A 26,947-nucleotide genomic window follows, 5' to 3' on the forward strand; every position below is an offset into this window, starting at 1 on the left:
CGCTTGCCTTAAACAGTGCCTAAACAAAGTTTACACAGCTAATATAACCCTCAAATGGATCTTTACAAAGTGTTCGTCATGCATGCGTCGGATTATGTGAGTATTGTATACTGTTATATTGTTTACATTTGATTCTGAATGAATTTGAGGCTGTGCTCCGTGGCTAACGGCTAATGCTACACTGTTGGAGAGATTTATAAAGAATGAAGTTGTGTTTATGAATTATACAGACTGCAAGTGTTTAAAAATGAAAATAGCGACGGCTCTTGTCTCTGTGAATACAGTAATAAACAAATGGAAACTTTAAACACATTTAACAGTACATTAGCAACATGCTAACGAAACATTTAGAAAGAAATTTACAAATATCACTAAAAATATCATGTATCATGGATCATGTCAGTTATTATTGCTCCATCTGCCATTTTTCACTGTTGTTCTTGCTTGCTTACCTAGTCTGATGATTCAGCTGTGCACAGATCCAGACGTTAATACTGGCTGCCCTTGTCTAATGCCTTGAACATGAGCTGGCATATGCAAATATTGGGGGCGTACATATTAATGATCCCGACTGTTACGCAACAGTCGGTGTTATGTTGAGATTCGCCTGTTCTTCGGAGAACAAATTAAAATGAGATTTATATAAGAAGGAGGAAACAATGGAGTTTGAGACTCACTGTATGTCATTTCCATGTACTGAACTCTTGTTATTTACAGGTATCAGATCAAACAGCGCTGATGTGGAAACTAGGAGAAATATTGATGCTATGAATGAACAAATTAAAGACTTTTAAAGTGCTTCACACCTTTTCCAGCACTTCAAATCTCTAAATATGATCCAATTTTAATGTTATTTTTAATTTGATGATTTGTAAAACTTTGTGGCAAACAAACTTTTATTTAAAGACATGAAATTACCAGTATATGGCAGCAGAAGATCACTTATTGGCTTATTAGCCATTTCCACTCCCTAAAATATGGGGAAAAGTAGGAAAAGTCACAAAGTCACAAAGTCTCATGAAAAACAAAAACTTTTCTTCAAATTGTGACTGAATTACACAGAAAGCAAGTAATCTGGGTAATGAGACACCAGCAGCGTAAAAACGGAAGACACAACAAAGAACTTCACGTCACTTTGGCATGGCCTGAAAACACAAAACCGGACGTTTCAATCCCTTTTGTTCAACAAACTTTTATTTAAAGGTGCCCTCAAACTTTTTTTTTTACAAGATGTAATATAAGTCTAAGGTGTCCCCTGAATGTGTCTGTGAAGTTTCAGCTCAAAATACCCCATAGATTTTTTTAAATTCATTTTTTTAACTGCCTATTTTGGGGCATCATTAAATATGCGCAGATTCAGGGTGTGTGCCCCTTTAATGCTCGTGCTCCACGCCCACGGAGCTCGCGCTTGCCTTGAACAGTGCCTAAACAAAGTTTACACAGCTAATATAACCCTCAAATGGATCTTTACAAAGTGTTCGTCATGCATGCGTCGGATTATGTGAGTATTGTATACTGTTATATTGTTTACATTTGATTCTGAATGAATTTGAGGCTGTGCTCCGTGGCTAACGGCTAATGCTACACTGTTGGAGATTTATAAAGAATGAAGTTGTGTTTATGAATTATACAGACTGCAAGTGTTTAAAAATGAAAATAGCGACGGCTCTTGTCTCTGTGAATACAGTAAGAAACAATGGTAACTTTAAACACATTTAACAGTACATTAGCAACATGCTAACGAAACATTTAGAAAGACAATTAACAAATATCACTAAAAATATCATGTTATCATGGATCATGTCAGTTATTATTGCTCCATCTGCCATTTTTCGCTGTTGTTCTTGCTTGCTTACCTAGTCTGATGATTCAGCTGTGCACAGATCCAGACGTTAATACTGGCTGCCCTTGTGTAATGCCTTGAACATGAGCTGGTATATGCAAATATTGGGGCGTACATATTAATGATCCCGACTGTTACGTAACAGTCGGTGTTATGTTGAGATTCGCCTGTTCTTCGGAGGTCTTTTAAACAAATGAGATTTATATAAGAAGGAGGAAACAATGGAGTTTGAGACTCACTGTATGTCATTTCCATGTACTGAACTCTTGTTATTTGACTATGCCAAGATAAATTCAATTTTTCATTCGAGGGCACCTTTAAAGACATTTAACCGGTACATGGCGGCAGAGGATCACTTATTGGCTTATTTGCCATTTCCACTCCCTAATATATGCAGAAAAGTAGGAAAAGTCACAAAGTCTCATGAAAAACAACAAACTTTTCTTCAAATTTTGACGGAATTACACAAAGAATTTTCCAAAGCAAGAAAAAAAGCAAGTGTTCACAGTGGGCTGCGTTTACATTAATCTCACATCATGAAAGCACTCTGAGTCGAGGTGCAAGTGTATTCAACCGCTTACATGACTTAGCCGAACGCCCGAACGCTCTCCAGCACTCCTCTTTTCGAGCATTTGAGTGTGCGGTTAAAAACTAGCCTAGAGCGCCATCTGCTGTTAAAAACTAAGCTCAGAATCGATGCGAGAGAGAATCGGGATACGGATATCAGAATCGAGACCGAATCATTGTATTGTGAATCGAGAATTGATGTATTGTCCCAATTGTGACTTTATACCAGAAACTAGGGCTGGGCGATAAAGCTATAATGATAATTATCGCAATACAATTTTCCTCAATAAAATGATAAGAGTTTGATAGATGTTCGATATAATGTATATGCACCAAAAGCAAAATGAAACGGTGCTGCTTATTTGAACGGCGTGCCACACGGACCATTTATCCGCTCGTCTCAAAGATCAAACGGTATTGAGGTGCTATATGCATGGCTTTAACTGGTTATCATGATCTAAATGTATGCTACTAGGGAAGACCAATGGTTAATTAAAAAAAAAAAAAACCTCAAACAGTCAGATTATTTAAATTTTACCATATAAAAATTAGGTTGTCACCATTTTTACAGATGTTACTGTTTTTGTTAATGAACACAGATTTGCATCTGAACTCAAGCTACTACTACAGTCAACTCAAGTTACTGTCAAATGTGCATTTCTAAGAGACAAAACACGTAATATTAATATTGTAGCCTGCACGGCGAACTGTACCAAAGATACGAGTCATTAAAGTGAGGCAACACAAACCTGTTTCATGACTTGTAATAATATAATCCGTGTTTGTCATGTTCTGACAATAATTCAATTCAATTCACATTTATTTGTATAGCGCTTTTCACAATACATATTTCAAAGCAGCTTTACAGAGAATGCATGTCAACATTACAATTTAAAGAATGCAGTTAGCAAATAATGTAAAGACAATGTAACAATAAAGAGTAGTTTAAAACCACAATTAACAGTTTGGTTTCTTTCATTTAGGAGCAAAAACCTGCCTTTAAACGTGAAAGAAATAAAGATTTGACATTTATCGTCATAATTATCGATATCGACTGATATGACAAATTTTATTGTGATAATTTTTTGGGCCAAATCTTCCAGTCCTACCAGAAACTATATAAATGTAGTTAAATTTCAGGATGGTGATCCGTTGCATGAAACTGATCATATTTGGGGGTCCGTGGAAGATAAAAGATTGAAAATCCCTGTTTTAGTAAACATGCATATGAAGCAGAGAATAAGTGGATTATTGGATGAGTTTGCCTTTGCCAAGTTCGCCATTCATGCATTTCACATTATTGTGGTTTTATTCCAAAACACATCAAATCTCATTTCATTTTCCAGCATGTTCTGCTATTTTAAGAAAACTGGAATTGTAATAAAACTCAAACATTTATGCTCACTTGCCAACTTGTCCGGTATTGTAAGAAATCAAACTGCATAATAACTATGTGACAGTCGAATGCTTACTGAAAACAGATTCATCGTTTAATAAGAGGCATTTTAATCCAGTTAAATCAAGGATCAGCGGACAAGATCCCATATGACCATCGCCCATCTTAAAGGGATAGTTCACCCAAAAAAATGAGGAGCTGAAAGATATCATGTCTTAAGGAAAGAGCTGGATAAAGTTAAGATTTGGTTACACCGCAAACAAAAGTTTGTAATTTTAACAGTAAAAAAAGCAATGGAAATTGATTAACAGGAAACTCCCTTACTATATATGGCTAAAAACTATAATTTATGTAATTTTACAGTGAAGTACAGATTAAGAAAAACAAACAGTTGTCTCCTTTACAGTGAAAACCTCAAGTGACAAATCCCTGCGTGACACTTTAATGGTATTTTGTTTAAATAATTATGTTTCTTATTTTTAGTTATCAAAAACTAATATTAATATTTGGTATATTTAAGATGTTTGCATCAATAGAAATTTACAAAAGTGATTTTATATACACAGAAAGCACATTAAATGCAAGTAAAACATCTACTTTTAAGGTTTCAAATGAGTTTTAGGAGAATAAAATGTCAAAATGTGGGTGAAATAATGCCATTCAGTTATATATTTATGCAAAAACTGAAACATACTTATTCTGATCTCTACGTATTAAAATATATAAAAGAATAAGTGAGAATACTAAATTTTATTGCATTTTAAATGAGTAAAATATTCTTGCTGACAAATGGGCAAAACATTGTATAGTGGCAAAGTTTTTAAAAAAAAATGTAAAATTACAAGTAATTAGCATTTGGGGTAAAAGTAATTAGTCTTTAATATGGTATAAACAGATTTTTTGTTGTAAATATCCCTGACATTTTAGTGGGTGTCTTCTGTAAATCATGGTGAATGTATATTTAATTTTTGCTCAGAAAAACAAACAAATTAAACAGCACCCATTCTGATGTATTGCAAAACAACAACAACAATTCAAAGCTGTATTACACTTATCGTTTTGATGCTTGAAAACCCTTTTCCGTCTTTGACCCAGGTACATAACAGATTTTAATAAATTAAAGTTTAGTCCTATAAAAAGAAAAATGGCAACTACAACTATTATTTCATACCATAAATTTCATTGCATTATTTTTTTGTACAGTGTAGTAAATAATGACAGCTGTCAGTATGGGTTGAACTATTACTTTAAATTTCCGTCTGTTCCTCACAAAAAGCTATTGCATAACGTTCGGAGACATAAAATACAGCACATGAGTCATAATGACTTCTTTTATGGTTGGCTTCTAGTCATTCTAGAGCTTGACAATATCCGTGCCAATTAACTTTATTTATTTAAAAAAAAAAAAAATAGAAAACAGGCACGTATGCCAACATAACAGCCCATATTGCAAAAGCTCATCAGTTTCCAGTGTGTTGATGAGGGTGGATCAAAACACAAAAACAGACAGATGGACAAGTTCGCAAGAGTGACAATGTTTTGGGTCACAACAACAACACGTAAGTGTTTAAATATCAAAGCTATTCCATCTTCTTATTTTACAGTATATGTGCCCAGACGTGCAGGAAAAAAACACCTATGTAAATCTTCCATTTCAGGAATACCTGAGGGCTATAAAACAGCACCATTTCATAAAACACCTGGCAATCAGCAGCCCCTAGAGCGAACTCTGTTCACCCAGCGTCATGAAGAGCAGGAGAAACAATGTTGGGTGATTGACGCATAACATAAAATCTGCCTTATGAAACACAGAAAACACTCTGCTTTAGCCGTCCTAAGTTTAAACCCAGTGTCCTGCTGTAGAAATAGGTGTAGTGGCAGGGCCCTCAAAGCATATTTAACATTTCAATGTGGTTTTAGGGGGATAACGTTCTCAGAGTTTAGCGCCGTCACCCACAGTCCTCAGTGGTTTCTCCTAATAAGGGCATATTGGGGGAAATGCAATCCTGAGCGCAGACTCCACGTTCAGAACATCTCAGTCGGACAATTAAAATACTTTGCTTCAAGACCGTAGCTGAACGCACATCATGTTTATAAGAGCCACCAGTGAAGCTAGATGAATGGCTACTTACCGGCAGACTCTCTTAATGTAACCGACAAGTTATGGGATTAGAGAGTTCATGTGTTTTAAAACAACTTCAACCATACTTGGACATGATTACATCAGTGTCTGCCATTCATCTGGAGTGAGAAGTGCACGTTTGAGCGTTTCCTAAGATCAACGCATGTTCACATTACATATAACACACTTAAAAACTGAAAACATGCCATTTCTACTAAATTATATTACATTAAAAGTCTTGCAAAACATGCAAGAAACATGCAAGTCAAATGATAAAATAATAGATAAATTTCGATCTGGCAACATTGGTTGTTGTACGTATCGCAGCAGTTCAGAAATGAAATGCACTAAAAGGTTAATGCTCTATATCTATGAGATAAAAACACACTTGCTGAAGCAACCATGTCATTTCAGCTCATGTTTCAGGGACTTGTACCCGAGCGCTTCACATCACGAGAGCAGTGCTGCATCAGGTGAGCTGTTTTGTTTGCAGACACACGTGTCGAGGTGATTATGTGATGCAAACCTCAAAATGTGTTAGTTTACAAATCATACACTATGGTAAAAGTGTTTTGAGCTCATAACATACAGTGTTGTGCAAAGAGCCACATGAAAATAAGTCTTTATTAATCGATAATCTGCCCCGTAATCATAATTTGAATGAAGAGGAATAGAAGTTGTAGGACTGGGCGATTTTTCAGATTTTTCCGACTAATTCGAATTTAATGTTTTGCCTCAATTTTATTATTTTTAAATCGAGAAATTGTGTTTTTGAATAAAAATGTTAGCAAATGTTACAATTAGACATGTTGACAATACAGCAATGAAAACCATTAAAGGGGTGGTTCAGTGGTTTTTTTCTAGGCTTGATTGTGTTTTTGGGGCACAAAAATGCTTCGTTTTTTTGAAAACGCTGTATGTTTCATTTATTTTATCGTTATAGACCCCTTAATCGCCTACGTCACTGTGACGTCACCGCTCTAGCTGGAGGCAAAACATAAATAAGAACTCATAGCAGGCGCGCTAAAAGTTTGAGGTTTTGACTTTAAAATGTTGTCTTGTTGTGTTTTTGGCTGCTAGAATAGAAGGACTTTTGGTTCAAAACTAAAGTTTTACCAGATCCCGGCAGACATTCCTTCACAGAAATCAAAAAGATAATTGTGGTTGAAAGCAATACGGCGTACAGACTAGACGAAGACGATCATAAATAATGCTCGTGTTTGCAGTGCACACTTCATATCAGGTAAAATAATCGATGCATATGTAATGGTGTGTTGGTTTTATCAGTACAAATCAGCAAGTTTCTGTTTTATAGGTGAAAAGTCGCCAACTTTCAGCGCACTAGCTAGATTAAACGTTAAACAAACATACAGCGATAGATGTGTGAGCCATCCTTTGAATGGTCTCTTAAAATGATCCACATTACTAATCATAATTAGCCCAGCGATAGGTTACATTAGACAATAAGCCTTGACAAAATTCCCCAAACCACCCGAAAGTAATTCATATGTTGTCTAGGAAAAATCCAAAACTTAAGTTAATTTACAAAAATAGAGTCAGTGACTGTACATATTCGGACAGTTCTGAACCTTCTTCTGCATCTATGTTTAATAAATCCCTCCTAAAACATGCTAGCTTACGCTTGTCAACGCTAGTCCAGCGTGAAAAAGTGAAATCGCATTTAACCACCCCTTTAAGAGAAGTAAATGATCCGACCACATGATGGCGCACCTGATTAACCGCTCTCGTGTGACGCTCTATGAACGTAGAACATATTGCTAATCTTAAGCGGCTGTTCACTCAGAAATGCATTTTGCTTTGAAAAGAAAAAAACGAGACGTGGGCAATGGAATAGGGAAAAAAGGTAAAGTTATTAAAGTGTTAGTGTTTACGTCCAAACGCCGGCTCAGTATTGGCCGAAGCTGATCATGTGATCAGCACGACATGTGCGTGTGACGCTGACGCAGGAGCCGGCCAATAATGAGTCAGCGTTCTGACGTAGAACCTGGAAGCGCTGGACGTAAACAACGAATGAGAATAACACAGAAGAGAAGAGATTGTTCAATAAAGTGGTTATTTTTGTTTTGTTTTTGCGCACAAAAAGTATTCTCGTCTCTTCATAACATTAAGGTTGAAGCACTGCAGTCACATGACGATGTCTTTAGTACCTTTCTGGACCTTGAAAGTGTTGATTATATTGCTGTCTATGGACGAGTCTCGGATTTCATCAAAAATATCTTAATTTGTGTTCTGAAGATGAACGAAGGTCTTACGGGTGTGGAACGACATGAGGGAGAGGAATTAATGACTGAATTAATGATTACTGATTGGTTCCGATAATCTGTTTGGGTTCAGCCTACATGCTATAGTGCATAAATGTTCGGTACCATCGGTACTGTAGAAAAACAAGCATCGTCAGGATTTTGAAATGTTGACACCGACTTTCATGAAAATCATTCAAGACATTCATGAAAATCCATTTCGCCTCTTATAAGTTAAATTCACAGTTGTAACGCAACCACCTTTACTAGAGATTTCAATACTCTAAAGTGTCTGGAATCCTCAAAAACATTATTTTTGCTGCACAAATAAAACATTGCTGCTCTGAAGTGTCCGTTTTCTTGACCTAATTTAACAGCATTTCCTGAAACTCCCCGCACAGATGAAAAGACTATAAAGACAAGAGGCCTGACAGCATTTTCAAAGCTAAACAATGGCAGGAAACTCTGTAGTACCCTGAACTAGTTTTGATTGTCCTCACCACTCACTGGAAATAAAAACAAGTCCTCCCTCAGCCATCTCGCACAATGATGTGACTCCAGCCAGGCAAATCGCCTTTTGCCTCGTGTTGCACAGCAGAATGATGAATTGCCCTTGTCTAATGGGCATTCCTGTAGTAAGCAACCTAGCGAAGAAGCGTAAGCGACGGGAGTCAAGGGTCTGGAGGGATGCGGTGGCTCTCGGTTTTCCTAGCACTGAGCCTGTGTGTGGGCCTCACTGTTTACATACAAACACTGTAATCTCCGGGCAGATCAGGCAGCTAATTTGGTCACCCATGTCACATTCCTGTGAAACAAACAGGCCGAGTCGGGCTCTCATTAACCACAGGACCATGTTCAGTTAGTTCACAACGCATCCGACGGACTCCCTCGGTCATTCTCATCTCGGAGCTTGAACTATTCTGTGGATTACTTTAGCTCAGGGATGGATATATTGTGATTTTATCGGACAGGATTCCACTGAGGTTGGTGTTTGGTTTGGTTTGTTTGAAGAACATGGATCTAATCTCTCAACTAAGCAATTAGATTCACAGATCGCTGATGTGCAATTGTGGGATCAAAAGAACAGACAGCTTACCGATTCATCCAGTGCGAAGCGCAAGCAGCCGTGTTCATACAGGACGAAGAATCGCCGCTGCCATTTCTGTGTTGAGAGGAAACATCATTAAATGTCATTAAAATGTGTAAACAAAACTATACCTGTTCCATCTCCATGTAAGCATCAGTGTCCGATTCGAACATATAAGGCTGAACACCACTACTGACATTTTCAGTGCGTGAGATTGTCCTGTTTTGTTGTTGCATGAGCTCTTGGAGCTCCGCCTTCTTCTTGAAAGGGGATCAGGAGCAGCAGCTCATTTGCATTTAAAGGGACTGCATGTTTTTGCTCACCCACAAAAAGTGGCAATTTTAACATGCTATAAAAAATAATTTGCGGGTTTTATGAGCTGAAACTTTACATACACAATCTGGGGACATCAGAGACTTACTTTACATCTTGTAAAAAGTAGCATAATAAGTCCTTTTTAAAACAATTCAAAGACTTTACATTATTGTGGCATGTGTAAAGCAATGAATAGCAGTGCCTTTAAAAATCAGATTATTGTTCGTTTGAATTCATTAAATGTCTAAAAACGAAAAATTTACACAGAAAAATACAGTTTTCCATTGAAACATACCATGAAATATACCATAAAAACAATGCATTCTGGGTAATATTTGTCATTTTAAGAAAAAAGACCTATAGGCTACTTTCTCAAAAACAACAAATAATATTACCCAGAATGCACTGTAATATACAGAATATACTGTAAAAACAATGCATTCTGGGTAATATTCGTCATTTTCAAGAAAGTAGCCCATGGGTAACTTTCTCGAAAATGACTAATAATATTACCCAGAATGCATTGTTTTACGGTATATTGCTGTTTCAATGGAAAACGGTATTTTACTGTGTAAATGTGTTATTTTTTAGAGTGTGTCCAAGATAGACTTATTGTTTAAGACTTATAGGCCCGGTTTCACAGACAAGACTTAGATTAAGTCAAGTCACCTTTATTTATATAGCGCTTTTTACAATGCAGATTGTGTCAAAGCAGCTTTACATTGATAACTGGTACATAATTTGGCTGCACAGCAGCTCTTAAATAATAGTGTCAATGCAGGCAGATCAGAAGCACTGTTGAATAAATGTCAAAAATACTGTTGAATTTCAAATGTCAAGTGTCCCCAACTAAGCAAGCCAAAGGCGACAGCGGCAAGGAACCCAAACTCCATCAGGTGACATTAAGCCAGGATTAGGCTTTTAGGTAGAACATTTTTAATATTTCAAGATATTTTAAGATATCACAGTGCAAGTTGCATTCAGTTAAAACGGCTCAAACATGAATTTAAGGCCTTTAAGCCTTGTCTGTTGTTAATTGTTGGTGTATGTTCAAATGCAGACTGAGCTCTTTGGCCACTGTGTCGCTGTAACTATCACGTCAAATTAAAGTGCTAAACTGACAGCCATAACACAAATTTAGTTGAGTTTTGAGAGTTTAACCCACAGAAGTAAATCTTAGGCTAAAGTTAACATAGTATTATGTTATACACCAAACAAGTTTTATCTGTGCACAGTGAATGTCAAGATACTAACGCTAACAGATGCCAACAAATAACGTCACGTCTCTTACCCGGGATCTCTGCATGGGATTGTCAAAGTCCGTCCCCTCTGGAGCCAAACACAGCCATCCGCCATAGATCGGCTTGGCCTGCAAGAAAATCAAAACATGTTATTAAATATTCAATTAATAATTGTGCATGTTGGAGTCAAAGGAAAATTCTGAGGTTTGACTGTGATAATGCTATAATTTTTCTGGAAAAATGGAGATTTCTATCAATTTTAACGTCTAGCAAAACCACTTTCAGAACATGACCTACGGGTGCAAGCTTAGACGCAGTTGAGCAGGACTAGGCAAGTTAATATAGCTTCTCTATAGAGCAGATGTTTTGCCTCAAAGGTTAAAAACAGTGTTATTAAGCAGCGTCTCACCTGCCATCAGCTCATCTTATTCAAACAGATGTATGATCATGTCTTCTCACTGAATGCAATGCCATGACCTGAAATATCTGACTTGAATATTCTTTACCCTTGATTTTGTAAGGTTATCAAGTACTGCTGAAGTGCCCCTATTATGCTATTTTAAAGGCTCCTAATGTGTTTTGCAGTCTCCTACAATAGCATCCAAGGTCAAAAAACACTTTAATTTTCTCTTAATATACACAGCATTTTTCACAGTGTTCAACAAATGGTTCGTTTGAAGATACCGTCCCTGTAAACCCCTCCTTTCCAGGAGCCTGCTGTGCTCTGATTGGTCAGATGGCCCAGTCTGTTGTGATTGGTCTACCGTTTGCAGTGCGTGTTGAAAACAAAATGCCAATTACCATATGTGAATTTCAACTTCGTTGGTATTCTCAGCGCTTGATACAGTGATTCAAACCGTAGCTATGGCATCGGTTTTTCTGTATCAATTTCAGCTAGGGAAGCACCGATATGAAAGTTTTGGCTGGTACTGATAACCGATAATTCTTTATATTTGAAAGCCGATAACAGATATATTGGCCGATAAATCCAAAGTTATAGCACCACCAACTGGCAGCAGGACGTGTGTCACTTTCAAAATGCTTTGAGATCACCCTCTTATTTTTACCCGATTTTGCTTCAAACTTCATCAGAATAACGTCAAGACATGGAGAATGTAGACCTGTGAAAAGATTCTTGATATCTTAAACACTGTTTCCATGGCAACTTTAATATTCATTTTGGATGCTTTTGAGATGCTTCACATGCTTCAAATTGCATGAAATTCGACACACATCAGAGATGTCAGCCAGTAGACATGGGCAAAATCAAAGTGGATTCGCAACACTGAAAACAGCATCTTCTCAACATGAACCGAACTCTTCCAGTCTCAGACACAACTACAGCGTTTGAAGGCGAGGCAACATAGACTTTGTTAATGGGCAGCCAATGGGCTGGCATAATGCAAATGTATTACATTTTTGTAGGTTTGAAACAGGACGTGAAACTAATTGCTGACGACACATTTCAGCAGTTCAGAATCGATTCTTTCTTTTAGGAGACAATAACTTTTTGTGTCATGCACTTTGATCTTTTAAACTTTACAGACCTTTTACATTCACAAACAGCACAAACAGCTATTATACAAAAGAAAGAATCGATTCTGAACTGCTGAAATGTGTCGTCAGCAATTAGTTTCACGTCCTGTTTCAAACCTACAAAAATGTAATACATTTGCATTATGCCAGCCCATTGGCTGCCCATTAACAAAGTCTATGTTGCCTCGCCTTCAAACGCTGTAGTTGTGTCTGAGACTGGAAGAGTTCGGTTCATGTTGAGAAGATGCTGTTTTCAGTGTTGCGAATCCACTTTGATTTTGCCCAAAACCCTGTCTACTGGCTGACATCTCTGATGTAAAGTGTCGAATTTCATGCAATTCCTGAAGCATGTGAAGCATCTCAAAAGCATCCAAAATGAATATTAAAGTTCAGCCTTAATGGAAACAGTGTTTAAGATATCAAGAATCTTTTCACAGGTCTACATTCTCCATGTCTTGACGTTATTCTGATGAAGTTTGAAGCAAAATCGGGTAAAAATAAGAGGGTGATCTCAAAGCATTTTGAAAGTGACACACGTCCTGCTGCCAGTTGGTGGTGCTATAACTTTGGATTTATCGGCCAATATATTTGTTATCGGCTTTCAAATATAAAGAATTATCACTGCTGCTTTAACCATCCTTGGCGGTGGCAAAGTGAAAGTGGTTTTCCAGCGTCAACACGCTGTTGCACGGAGTGCAAAATATTTTGCCCCCACTGTCATGTAACACACCGGGAAACTGCTTCGCACGGTATTTTGCGCTTGCAAATGAGAATGATTTGTGTGCTTCATCATGGTTTCATGGTTTGCAGATGATGTTCACGTCGCGTAATTACGTCACTTCACAAATAATGGCACTTTACTATTGCGAAGTAAACGCAACATTGTTCAACTTTCTGCTAAGATGTATGTGATTTTTTGCAACGAAAATGAAGGGATTATGAAATCATGCTAGCCCCGCATATATTTTGCTTGCTGAAATCGGCAATTTATGCGGCGAAAGTGCGGCGTATTTGAAAAAATGCGACCCCCGCATAAATATGCGGACTTTGGCTGATTATGCATGAAATCAGGCGATCGCATAATCACGTTTTTCTGGAGGGACTGATAATGGGATACTTTAAATAGTGGTCGACCAAAATCTTGCCAAGGCCAATATTTGGCTTTTTTTTTTTCATTATTAAACATTTTATTCATGTTTTGAACTGTTCTTTATTTGTGAAAAAATACAATAGGATTTCAGAATCAAGAAGTTTCTATCTAAAGCATGTTTATTTTACAGATTTAGTTCAAAAATACTTTTTACAATTTCACTCTGACAGATAATGGCGCTGATGGAACAGCAGAAATGCAGCGGTTACCCCGGTAACTCCTGTAAACAAAGCAGCTGCAATGTTTTAAACAACCATTCAGATTTTTGTATTCGGCATCGTGTTCATCACAGTACAAAATACTTTAAAAATTTTTTACATATTAATATATTTTCCAATTACTTTCTTCTAATTTAGTAAATATGTAAGATAAATATATTTTATTGCAGCAATTGTTATGCATGCGTTATTTACTATCTTCAAATTAAATTGTGCGAGATCACATTTATATATCAGCCACCCAGCTCTGTAAGACATCTGCAATCAAAACATCCATATCGGTCGATCATGACCCATAAATACATCTTTAAAACAACAGAGGATACCTGGGGACCAAATTTAGCCTCTTTCCTCTTTGGAAGAGGTGGGGGATTGGAAGCAAAACAAAACACAGCTGTGACTCCAGCATGTGATCCACGGAGGCGAGAGAGCAGCGGCACACCCCTGCGTTTTCCTCCACACATTGAAGGGCCACTTCCTCTCTCCAGCTTCACGCCTAACCCAACGGCCCGACCGGCTACATCACGTTTAACTTCCAATTTCCTCCCAGGCTGAAGCCGGAGGGTCGGCCGACTCCCAGCGGTCCACTTTATCCCTGCCTCCCCCACAGTCCTGGACGCACTCGCCCTGAACTTCCACCCCCCACCTAAACATACCCAACACCCACCCCGGGCCGAACCGCAGCTTCAGAAGTGGGAGCGACCTTTGGGAAACTCTGCTCCACTTTCCCAACACGCACTTCCTTTCACAAGCCCTGTCCCTCCCGCTCCGTGTCACTGCATGAGAATCGCACTGGGATGCTTGATGCAACTTTCCATTTTTAACATGTGGGCTGGATATTGAAGTAAAAGACAAGTGTAAAAGCAAGACAAAATGTAGGCGTTTCAATTTCTGCATCGAGCTTCTGAAGCTCAACTCTTTTAATGGACGATTGCTTTCTCGTTTAGCCTCATTGGCCGACACGACTTCAGGTGCAGCGCAGTGTATGGAAATTGTATGAAAATTAAATCTTGAGGAAGTGTTACACAATAGGACAAAGCAATATTGATAAGATCCACCTTTACACTAAAGGTATTTAAAGCTTCTGGAACTCATCACTAAAGCATTACGGTTTAATACAACATACTAAAATGTTATGTTTACTATAGATGATATACATATACATACTTTAATATAATGCAATATTTGTGATTGACAAGAGTCACTACCATGCTATGGGAGAATACGACAGAGGAAGCTCCCGTAGCGTTGAGATTAAGGGAAATACAGATCCAGTCGGCATGAATGGAGTCAATTCCACAGAGCTCGCTAGAGAGAAGTCAAGAGCATACTTTAAGAAACAAGTCTGTGAAAATTACAGTATTTTGAATGCCTTTTACCCCCTGGGTAAGTCAATGACTGTGTGCTGCCAACATTTCCTCAAAGGAACCGTTTGGCTCAAACATCAACGCGTACTGTAACATTCCACTTCCTCTGAGTTATATAGAGGAACAGATAAGGTAACTAACTTGTGGACATATATATGTTTTGCATATACATTATAGATCCAAAATGGTCAACCTTTAGCTCTTAAAGGGTTAGTTCACCCAAAAATGAATTCTGTCATTAATTCCTCTCCCTCATGTCGTTCCAAACCCATAAGAGCTTTCAAATGAAGATATTTTTGATGAAATCCGAGACTCGTCCATAGACGGCAACACATTCAAGGTCCAGAAAGGTACTAAAGACATCGTCATGTGACTGCAGTGGTTCAACCTTAATGCTATGAAGAGACGAGAATACTTTTTGTGCGCAAAAACAAAACAAAAATAACAACTTTATTCAACAATCTCTTTCTTCTGTCATTATCTTACGCAGGTGACGCAGTGAAGCTTCCGTGTTTATGTCCGAACGCCGGCTCAGTATTGGCCAAAGCTGGTCACGTGATCAGCACGACGCATGTGTGTGAAGCCGGCCAATAATGAGTCGCCGTTCTGATGATGAACCTGGAAGCGCTGGACGTAAACAACATATGAGAATGACACAGAAGAGATTGTTGAATAAAGTGGTTATTTTTGTTTTGTTTTTGCGCACAAAAAGTATTCTCGTCTCTTCATAACATTAAGGTTGAACCACTGCAGTCACATGACTGTTTTAACGATGTCTTTAGTACCTTTCTGGACCTTGAAAGTGTTGATTATATTGCAGTCTATGGACGAGTCTCGGATTTCATCAAAAATATCTTAATTTGTGTTTGTGAACGAAGGTCTTATTGGTGTGGAACGACATGAGGGAGAGGAATTAATCACAGAATTCTCATTTGTGGGTGAACTAACCCTTTAAAATGAAATTAAGTGGCACTCTCTCTCAATTTTGGAAAATGATGGTGAAGATAAAGTAGTTATTCACTAATAAGACAAACCGTTTGAAAAGCCAAAATCATTCTTGGCAAAATGCATGCAAACAATTGAGAATGGAATATTCTGCTTTGCCAGGTAATTAAAAAGATGATGTGGGAATATTAGATTTAATCTAGGAACAAATGCTTCGAATGCAACATTTTGACCCAACCTCACTGGTTCTCACATGTCAAGCAATTTGTTTTATGTGAATAAAAGCCTAAAATAAATCTGTTCATCATATTAAGTGATTGTAAAATAAATGCATATGTGATACAATCTCTTTATGAACTTTTTGAAGTTCTGACTGAGTTTGCTTTTGGGTGAACATGCGTTTGATATAAAGAAAATGGAGAATGTACTTGGTTTAACCGGTCTAATCTGAACATACTGGTGTCAAAACAAAAATAAAGACATAATAAACTGAAACTCTGAGGAAGATCGTTACTCAACAATACCAGATCTCTAAAGGGTTTGAGGTTGTAATGACCACTGGGTGATTTTAGCGGGATTAGTGAGTGATGTAATCCATAACAATGACTCATGAATCTGGCACAGAACGGGTTAACGGCTGGTAATCTCACTCAAACCACAACACACACATGCTGGAGGATGCTGACTTCGCTCAGCGGGTCGTATGAGTATGGGATCAATTAAAAAAAAACACAACAGACCCTTATGGTCTGAAACTTTTCCTCTCATCATTCTCTCTCAAGAGCTAAAAATGGCAATATGGTCACAGTTTTTTCATGCAATCAACCAAAACTTTCATTGAATAAGATAATTAGAGGGAGGAAAACGCACTGCATTGGTAAGAAATGAACTCCAACCTCCAAAATCATGTGGAGATGGCCAATTATTTCCCAACAGCAAAGTCATAAAGTACCTGTAATCCTTGACTTCATTAAAAGTTTCCTCTAAAGCAGAAAATAATGCATTCTTACATCTTAGAAATATTCAACTGGAAGGTTTTAGCAAACAAAGTTAATGGACAATGACCAAAGTGTGAGTTTATGAAGCTATATTGGGAATATAGTTATACGGAAATACAATGTGCATTGAGCAATTACAGTAAACAGCTGTTTTTTCAAGACTGAAACGTCATTTAACTCTAAATGGATCTAAAATGGTTAATGGTCAAAATCTGTATGAACACGCTGAAACTCAATTTGCAAAATGGAAACAACAATTCAACCTTGATCCATGAAATGCATGCTTGTTATACATGCAATACAGCACAGCTGCTTTTAACGGTTACTACATACACATTTTCATTAAAACCTTTACTTTATTCAACAAATTCACTGCCACCCTTTCACTAGAAGATATAGTCCCTGACATAACAGAACAGAAAACACGCAGTAATTATCGCGAGAATGGAACATGTGGCCTCCTGATTGGCCGATCCAACCGTTTACCACAACAGAAAACGCATACAGAATATATTAGATCAATAATACATTTTTCCTTCACAGTAAAAGCCTTGTCGCAATCCCTATCATGACACTAGTTAATGTTAACAGGGCAAACCCTTTCTAAACAAAACGGGTTGTTGATTTTGCAAAAGGCTGATTAGTGGTCACTGCAAACTGATCAATAAAGTGCTGTCAGCTAACGGAAATCAATGGCAAACATGGTCACTGCATTTTTCAGAATGAACCATTTCACTTTTGTATGGAACCCTGTTTCTGCCACTTAAAAAAACAGATAAACATCTTAATTATGATATAAAAAGTCAAAATTATGAAATAAAGTCTAAAGTGTCATGATTTTGACTATCATATGAGATCAAAAAGGTGAAATTATGACATAAAAAGTCAAAACTACTATGTCATAAATGAGATAAAAGTCAAAATTATGACGTAATAAATTGAAATTAGGATTAAGTCATACTTATGAGAATAAAATCAAAATTATGAGAATTTCGATTTAGTATGTAAACATTTCGACTATCTCATAATTATGACTTAGTACGTCATAAATTAGGAATACGTCAAAGTTACGAGAATAAAAATGAAATTATGAGATAAAAGGCTGAAAGTCATAATTTCAGCCTTTTATGCGAATTTTGATTTAGTATGAAACCATTTCGACTTTTCATTCACATGTCATAATTAGGATTACATCACAGTTAAAAGAATAGAATCAAAATTATGAGATAAAGTTATTATGAGAATAAAATCAAAATTATGAATTAAAAATTTTGCCAATTTCGATTTGGTATGTAATCATTTCAACTTTTCATCTCATAATAACGATTTAGTATGTTATAATTAGGATTACGTCAAAGTTATGAGAATAAAATCGAAACTATGAATAAAAATTCAAGTCAAAGTCAACCTTTTATGTGATTTTTGATTTAGTATGAAACCATTTCGACTTTTCATTAGCATATCATAATTAGGATTACAAAGTTAAAAGAATAAAATCAAAATTATGAAATAAAAGTCAAATTTATGACTTACTAAATCACGATTAGGATTAAATCATAGTTATTATGAGAATAAAATCAAAATTATGATATAAAAGTTGAATTTATGACTTAAATCATGATTAGAATTAAATCAGTTATGAGAATAAAATCGAAATTATGAATTAAAAGTTTGTCAATTTGATTTAGTATGTAATCATTTCGACTATCTCATAATAATGATTTAGTATGTTATTATTAGGATTACATCATAGTTATGAGAATAAAATCAAAACTATGAGTCGAGTTTATGACTTACTAAATTACGATTAGGATTAAATCATAGTTATGAGAATAAAATCAAAATTATGAATTAAATGTCAAAGTCAACCCTTTATGTGATTTTGTAATCATTTCAACTTTCATCTCATAATTATGACTTAGCATGTCATAATTAGGATTACATCATTGTTTTGAGAATAAAACCAATTTTCAGCCTTTTATGTGAATTTTTATTTAGTATGAAACCATTTCGATTTTTCATTAGCATATCATAATTAGGATTACATAGTTAAAAGAATAGAATCAAAATTATGAGATAAAAGTCGATTAATGACTTACTAAATCACGATTAGAATTAAGTCATAGTTATGAGAATAAAAACAAAATTATGAATTAAAAGTCGAAAGTCATATTTTCAGCCTTTTATGTGAATTTCAATTTAGTATGTAATCATTTTGACTTTTTCATCTCATAATTACGATTTAGCAGGTCATAATTAGGATTATGTCATAGTTATAAAAATAAATTATGAGATAAAAGTTGAATTTCTGACTTTTACACAATTAGGATAAAGTCACAGTTATGAGAATAAAATCAAAATTATGAATTAAAAGTCAAAGTCAACCCTTTATGTGATTTTTATCTTAGTCATAATTATGACTAAGTATATCATAATTAAATTGTCATGGTTATAAAATCAAAACTCAAAAGTCATATTTTCAGCCGTTTATGTGAATTTCGATTTAGTATGTAATCATTTCGACTTTTCATCTCATAATAATAATTTAGTACGTCAATTACGTCATAGTTATAAAAATAAAATCAAAATGAGATAAAAGTCGAATGAAAGACTTACTAAATCACGATTAGGATTAAGTCATAATTATGAGAATAAAAACGAAATTATGAATTAAAAGTCGAAATTCAACATTTCATGTGATTTTCGCTTTAGTATGTAATCATTTCGACATTTCATCTCATAATAATGATTTAGCATGCCATAATTATGATGTATTGTCTACTATGCGCTTCCATAATTACAGAACGAATTCGAAGTGAAGCGAGTGCCTGCAGCGCGCGTTCACACCTGATTCAGATCCTGGTCCGTCAGCAGATGCAGCTCTCGAGGCTTGAAGCAGTTCTGACATTTGCTTTTGTTGAAAATGTTCGCTTGAAATTTCCTACACGTGTTTTCTTTCGCACTAGACATCTTATTCCTCTATTTGTGCGTGTTTTTAAAAATCCCAGCAATGAACAGAAGACAGAAGACAGTAATAATCCCGATGCTCTTTCATCCGATTCTTGACATGCAAAACATGATCGGGAACAGCAGCTTTACGCCTCGAGATCTTCTATTTTCTCCAGCAGCAGAATGTGAGAGGTTTATATAAGCAGATCTCCAGTTAATGATGTGGTTGAGTTCATGGCCTGCCTCACAAAGCGACTCTCTAATCTCATTTCTGCGCGAATCAATGCTGGAATTGTGCAAGCGGTAAACAAAGCGATTATTTCACGTGTTCCTCCCGACAAACTGAGCTGGAGCTTCTAGGAGGAGATGGAAAAAACGGAAAAACTGGAGGTATATCCTGGTGTTTAATCCCAAAGGCAAATTCTCTCTCAGGCTCGAAGTTTAGTTAGCGTCAGTTAGCTCATCTAGCGGCGCTTCAGAATCGCTCTGTTCCGCGAGCCTCCGCCGGTACCGGGCATGTCTTCTTCTCTCGAGCGCTACGTCTCCATGAGCTGCGACAAACGCATCGTTTAAAAGGTTTTCCAGGGCTAGCCAGGGTCTGTTTTCTCTCCCTTCAGTTCAGCTCGAGCTTTCCCAATGGAGGGAGGTCGCGAGCTCGCAGATTTGCTGCTGGAATTTCGTTTTCGTCTCGCGAGAGTTCGGAGCGCGAGAGCAGGACTGTCCCGAAGCGGAGATATCCACCCTGTGGTCACTCCCGAGCGTGCAGGACATTCCCTCAAAAACCGGAATTATGACATACTAAATTATGAGGAAATTATGGCATTCTAATTCCTAATTATTTGAATAAAAAATTTAAAATATTACTTTATATGTCATTATTATGATGTAATATGCCATAATTTCGACTTTTCATCTCATAATAATGACTTTGCATGCCATAATTTCTACTTTTTGTCATAATTATGACTTTTAAGTCATAATTTTTTACTTTTTATGTCATAATTTCTACTTTTTGTCTCATAATAATGACTTTGCATGCCATAATTTCTACTTTTTGTCATAATTATGACTTTTAAGTCATAATTTTTTACTTTTTATGTCATCATTTCTACTTTTTGTCTCATAATTATGACTTAGTATGTCATAATTTGAACTTTTTGTCATAATTTATTTTTTCATGTCATAAATATGACTTTGCAAGTCATAATTTCTACTTTTTGTCATAATTATGACTAAGTCATAATTTTTAGTTTTTGTCATAATTTCGACTGTCTCATAATTATGACTTATGACATAATTTTGACTTTTTGTCATAATTTCATTTCTCATGTCATAATAAATATGACTTTGCAAGTCATAACTTCGTCTTTTTTGTCATAATTTCTACTTTTTGTCTCATAATTATGACTTAGTATGTCATAATTTGAACTTTTTGTCATAATTTATTTTTTCATGTCATGAATATGACTTTGCAAGTCAAAATTTCTACTTTTTGTCATAATTATGACTAAGTCATAATTTTTAGTTTTTGTCATAATTTTGACTGTCTCATAATTATGACATGTCATAATTTTGACTTTTTGTCATAATTTCATTTCTCATGTCATAATTAATAATACTTTTTTACTAGTCATAATTTCATCTTTTTTGTCATAATTATGACTTTTTAAGTTATAATTTTTACTTTTTATGTCATAATTTTGACCTTTTGTCTCATAAATTTGATTTAGCAAGTCATAATTTTGACTTTTTGTCTCAAATGACCTTTTATCTCATTTTTGACTTTTATGTCATGATTGACAAAGTTAATTTCAACTTTTCATCTCATAAATTTTCTTAGCATGCCATAATTCCAGCTTTTGTCATAATTAACTTTTTAAGTCATAATTTCAACTTTTTGTCTTGTAAATTAGACTTTTGACTTTTGTCATAATTTCGACTTTCAGATGTGATAATTGTGACTTTTTGTCTCATAAATGACTTTTTATCTCATTTTTGTCATAATTTACTTTTTAAGTTAATTTCAACTTTTTATTTCATAAATTTGTCTTAGCATGCCATAATTTCGACTTTTATATCATAATTGACTTTTTAAGTCATACATTTTGTATCATACATTTAAATTTGCACGACATAATTTCAACTTTTATGTCATAATTTTAACTTTCGGATGTGATAATTAACTTTTTAAGTCATAATTTTGACTTTTTGTCTCAAATGACTTTTTATCTCATTTTTTACTTTCATGTCATAATTGACAAAGTTCATTTCAACTTTTCATCTGATAAATTTTCTTAGCATGCCATAATTCCAACTTTTGTCATAATTAACTTTTTAATTCATAATTTCGAATTTTTGTCTTGTAAATTAGACTTAGTATGACATAATTTTGACTTTTGTCATAATTTCGACTTTCAAATGAGATAATTGTGACTTTTTATCTCATTTTTGTCATAATTTACTTTTTAAGTTAATTTCAACTTTTCATTTCATAAATTTGTCTTAGCATGCCATAATTTAAACTTTTATATCATAATTGACTTTTAAGTCATAATTTCGACATTTTTGTATCATAAATTTAAATTTGCATGACATAATTTCAACTTTTATGTCATAATTTTAACTTTCGGATGTGATAATTGACTTTTTAAGTCATAATTTCTTATAAATGACTTTTTATCTCATACTTTTGACTTTTTAAGTCAATTAAAGTCATCTCATTAATTTGACTTAGCACGTCATAATTTCGACTTTTATGTCATAAATGACTGGTCATACTTTTCTCATATTTTTGACTTCTAATATTTTCATATCATAATTGACTTTTTAAGTCAATTTCAACTTTTCATCTCATAAATGTGACTTAGAATGACATAATTTCAACTTTTTAAGTCATAATTTTAACTTTTTGCGTCGTCGTATGTCATAATTATGATTTATCAATGTGTAAAATTCAGCACAAAAGGAATATACATTAAAATGGGATCTGAAGTAAAAGAGAAAAAATAATCATGCAGTTGTCAATTATGCAAATCAAAAACTTAAACCTTTCTCTACGCTTTCCTGTTATTTTTTTATTTATTATATATTTTTTTTAATGAACATCTTAGTCTGCTTATGCAATACCATAAATAATATATCTATGATGCATTTTACAATATTTTACATATGCATTATCAATAAAAAGGTAACACTTTAACACAAAACCCTCTAGTCAATCAGTGTTACTCAGTACTCAAATGTATGTATAACAAAGACACCTTGAAATAAAGTGTAAAAATATAATTTTATGCATGGAATAAAGAAAGAAGCCAGTCCAGTGTGAGATCAGCTGAAGCCTCCCCACATGCCTTCAGTTCTATTCTCAACTCTCAGGAGCAGTGGGTCTCTCGGCCATGTGCTATTAAAAGCCCCTGATCATCCGGACGAGTTTCCCTGGCTGCGTCTGAATGAACAGGGACGACGACGGGCTTCAATCTGCTTAAACAACAGACATTTCCACTGAAGTCTGGATTAACTCTTTACGCACACTGTAAGTACACTGAAAATAACACAGATTACGCTCGTCTGCATGTGGCTTCGTGTGTTTGGCTCTATATATCAGCGGTTCAGTCTGTGACACTGCTGCTTGAGCTGGACTTGAGCTGGAAAAATGCATTTTGTTAAAATGCATTGAAAATGTTTGTGGGTTAAATCACATCTATTCTCTTCATGCATGTCCAAATATGAGCTTCTTGTGTGTCCAGTGTCAGCGGCGAGAGCTATTTATAGACCGTGTCCTCGGCCACACTTATGGAAATAGTGACACATGTTACTGTATACAGAAGATCAGTCAATCAGTCACTGCTCTGATGATTTAACAACTGTTCAGTGTTTTTTGTATGACTGTATTCAATCATTTCTCATGGCAAAAGCATTAGAGGCACTTGGTCAACATTTAGAATTGAGAATTGCCGTTTTTGTGTGTGTCCCTTTAAATGCAAATGAGCTGCCCGCTTTCCAGAAGAGGGCGGAGCTTTAACAGCTCAACAACAACAAAGCCGGAGAATCTCACGCAGCCAAAATGATGAAAGTGTTCAGCCTTACATTGTTCAAACCGGAGTCGACACTGATGGAGAGACTCAGGAAGAAGTTACAACTTTTAGACGTTTCTGAATGGTTAGTGGATAAATTGATGTAGTTGCTGTGGAGTTGATTCAACTCATCCACTAGCATGTGCCGTCATGTTCATCTTTTGTGTTGAATTGACCCTCGTTTGTGAAGCAGTCCGGCGTAAAATGACGGCATGACAACAACACTCTACTTCAACAACGCTTCCTCTTCTCTAAAGCAGCCCAACATGGCCCCGCCCCCTTTGTTGTGTGTTCTCGGGGGCGGGGTTTATGTAAATTTTAGGGTTTGTGATGTCACTAACCCAGGAAGAAGCTTGTTGTAGTCCTTAAAGTGATTTCTGTAAAAGAAAATATCTCCCTTTGCATCGAACTTTGAGCGTCGTAACTTTGCAGATGTTGTTTATGATCAAACAGCAACATTACACACTAACTACAGTTAAAAAAGTGAAATCACCCCTTCAAATGTAGTCAAGCCATAAATATTGTCTCTTGAAACAATGATACTGTCGCTGTTGAACAGAAAGCATGTGCTCGTCACACCTTTCATTGGTCTCCAGTTCAGAAAGCAATGCATGATTTGAGGATCATCCCATGTTGCTCTTGTGTTTCAGAAGATGGGTGTCCCATCTGTAATGGTGCTGCCCCTGCTGATCGTGGTTTTCGCTGGAGTTTACTACATTTACAATGAGGTCATGCGCTTCATGTCCAAGTCCATGGTGCGGAACAAGGTGGTGGTGATCACAGACGCCGTGTCCGGAATGGGAAGTGGTAATGCTTCATTAATGGGCTATTAATGACTTCTTCACCACTAAATTAACTAAATAACTAAAGCCAGTATAAAACTGGGCTTCCACTCATTTTCCTGTTCTGATACTGATACACACCTAAAATTAAAGGTTTCAAAAGGGTGTTTTCACAGAGACCATTTTAGGTTCCCAAGAGAAACCTCCAGTAAACAGATCGTAACCCTCTGGTGCTGTTTCCATGGTGGTCAAAATTTTTATTTATTTATTTTTTCAATTAAATGAATGTACTATATTTTAGTTTGATCATGTTTTTAAATTTAATATTTTGTATTTTTAGGGGATTTTGTGGTACTAAATTATATTTATGCACTTGGTTATAATCCATTTCTTGACCTTTCTGAGCCTGAAAATGAAATATCAAACTGTGATAAATCTTGAATGCTTCAGTTTAGTCTCTTCTTAAAGAAGATGCTTGGCAGATTATTGCTAATGTGAAAAAGTTTAAAAAAGTGAACTTAAAGAGGTATAGAATTTCACATTTATTGTTATGAAAAATGCACAAAACATTCTTTTTTCAATTTTTATATGAAATATACATGTTCCAAAACACATTTCATGACACAAGTCATAAATCTAAAAAAGTTGTGTTCCAAAATTTAGGTTGATATTACAAAAAAATGATCTTTTACTAAGATTATTTTTGGGCGCCGTACCAAATGTTTGAAATTTGCTTCCCGTTCATTTCCAATGCTCTCATTTTTTACCACGAGGAGCACAAGTGTGACAATTTTTTTCAGGACAAACCCAGCGGTTGGGTTAAATGTTTGCTCAACGTGCTGGGTAGTTTTATTTAACCCAACTAATGTTTAAATATGACTATATGTTTGGCTTAAAATGAACCCAAAATATGTTGGAAATTAAAAATCAGACACATAGCTAGAGGCAACAATAATAATCAAAAGGTGAACATTTATTAATAAGCAACCCAATCACTGGGTTAAAACAACCCAGTTGATGGGTTTGTCCATTTTCAACCCAACTTGGGTTGTTTTTAACCCAGAATTTTTAGACTGTATGGTGAAACCTTGTAATAATTTCAACAAGTAAGTTTTATGAGTACATTTTATGATGCTTAATAAAAATGAATTATGGTGCATAATAAAAATCTCATAATCTCATTTTTTTCTTCTTCCATGGAACAGGACACAGAGTGTTCAGCTTCAGGTTGTCACGTCTCTGATGGTGGACAATATGAGAGTTATATATGTTTTATAATATCTTTTGGAGAATGCATACAATGAAAACATTGTCTTTAAAAATGGCAAATAACCACTAAAAAGCAATGAAAAAGTTGCTTGTGTGACTTGTGCACTATATTCAAAACCTTTAGTTATTCACAGAAAATGTGTTTTTCACAAATTGCATGAATGCATAAGGAACGTCACAACATCAGTGACACCAAACACCATGCTTTTTTACTGCTGCGTTTGTCATTTTTGGTCATATAGCGACATTTGTAACAATTGGATCTCATAAATAATTTTTGTTAATGGAAGTTATTGTGAAGTGTTACCAAGTCTTGTTATCAAGGCATAATGTTTAGAGTAAGCTTGTGTTCACGATGTTCTATGAAGTGTGATAGTGTTCTTTTAATTCCTAACTTTTTAAAGTCCGTTACATAAAAAGGATCGGTCTAATTTGTATTGGAAAAGACTGATTTTCTCTTATCTCTGCTAGTTGGTCAAACTAGTTCTCAAGACTCAGTGGATAAGTTTATGCAACTATACAGTACTGAGGGCAAAGACTAGTCCTCAATGTGAAAGAAAGCAGTTTAAGATTATCAGAGAGCGCCACAGGACTGATAAGAGCTGAGCTGTGTGCTTTCTCACAACAGAGAGAGACTGATGGGATTGTGGCAGTGTTGTGATTGGCTCATCAGAAAGCATTCGTTGCCTTTACAGGCATTCGTCTCTGAAAGGAACAGGCAGATAACACGTTTATCATGTTTTTCTTTACAATTTTTGCCCATCCTCCATTCTTTCTGTATCTTTGGACATCTACACTTTACAATAAGAATCCATTTGTTAACATGAA

At 35.6% G+C, this 26,947-nt stretch overlaps 2 protein-coding genes across 3 annotated transcripts in view; one reads left to right on the top strand and one right to left on the bottom strand.

The window, feature by feature from the left end:
- Window positions 1–20,727, bottom strand: part of LOC125255751 (myosin phosphatase Rho interacting protein) — a 78,256-nt gene extending 57,529 nt beyond the window's left edge. Inside the window, 3 exon segments of the mRNA XM_048171226.1 lie at window positions 9,286–9,351; window positions 10,883–10,960; window positions 19,894–20,727. Of these exon segments, the coding sequence (XP_048027183.1) occupies window positions 9,286–9,351; window positions 10,883–10,960; window positions 19,894–20,016 (267 nt within the window). The 5' untranslated portion in view covers window positions 20,017–20,727.
- Window positions 20,728–23,350: 2,623 nt separating this feature from the next.
- The window catches only part of dhrs7cb (dehydrogenase/reductase (SDR family) member 7Cb), an 11,779-nt gene continuing 8,182 nt past the window's right edge, over window positions 23,351–26,947 (top strand). The window contains exons 1-2 of one of the 2 annotated variants that reach the window (XM_048171227.1): window positions 23,351–23,527; window positions 24,719–24,875. In XM_048171227.1, coding sequence (XP_048027184.1) covers window positions 24,722–24,875 — 154 coding nt within the window. In that variant the 5' untranslated portion in view covers window positions 23,351–23,527; window positions 24,719–24,721. The remainder of the gene's footprint in view (window positions 23,528–24,718; window positions 24,876–26,947) is intronic. The other variant, XM_048171228.1, reaches the window with a different exon arrangement.

Source organism: Megalobrama amblycephala, linkage group LG20 (assembly GCF_018812025.1).
Source record: "Megalobrama amblycephala isolate DHTTF-2021 linkage group LG20, ASM1881202v1, whole genome shotgun sequence".
NCBI classification, from domain to species: Eukaryota; Metazoa; Chordata; class Actinopteri; order Cypriniformes; family Xenocyprididae; genus Megalobrama; species Megalobrama amblycephala.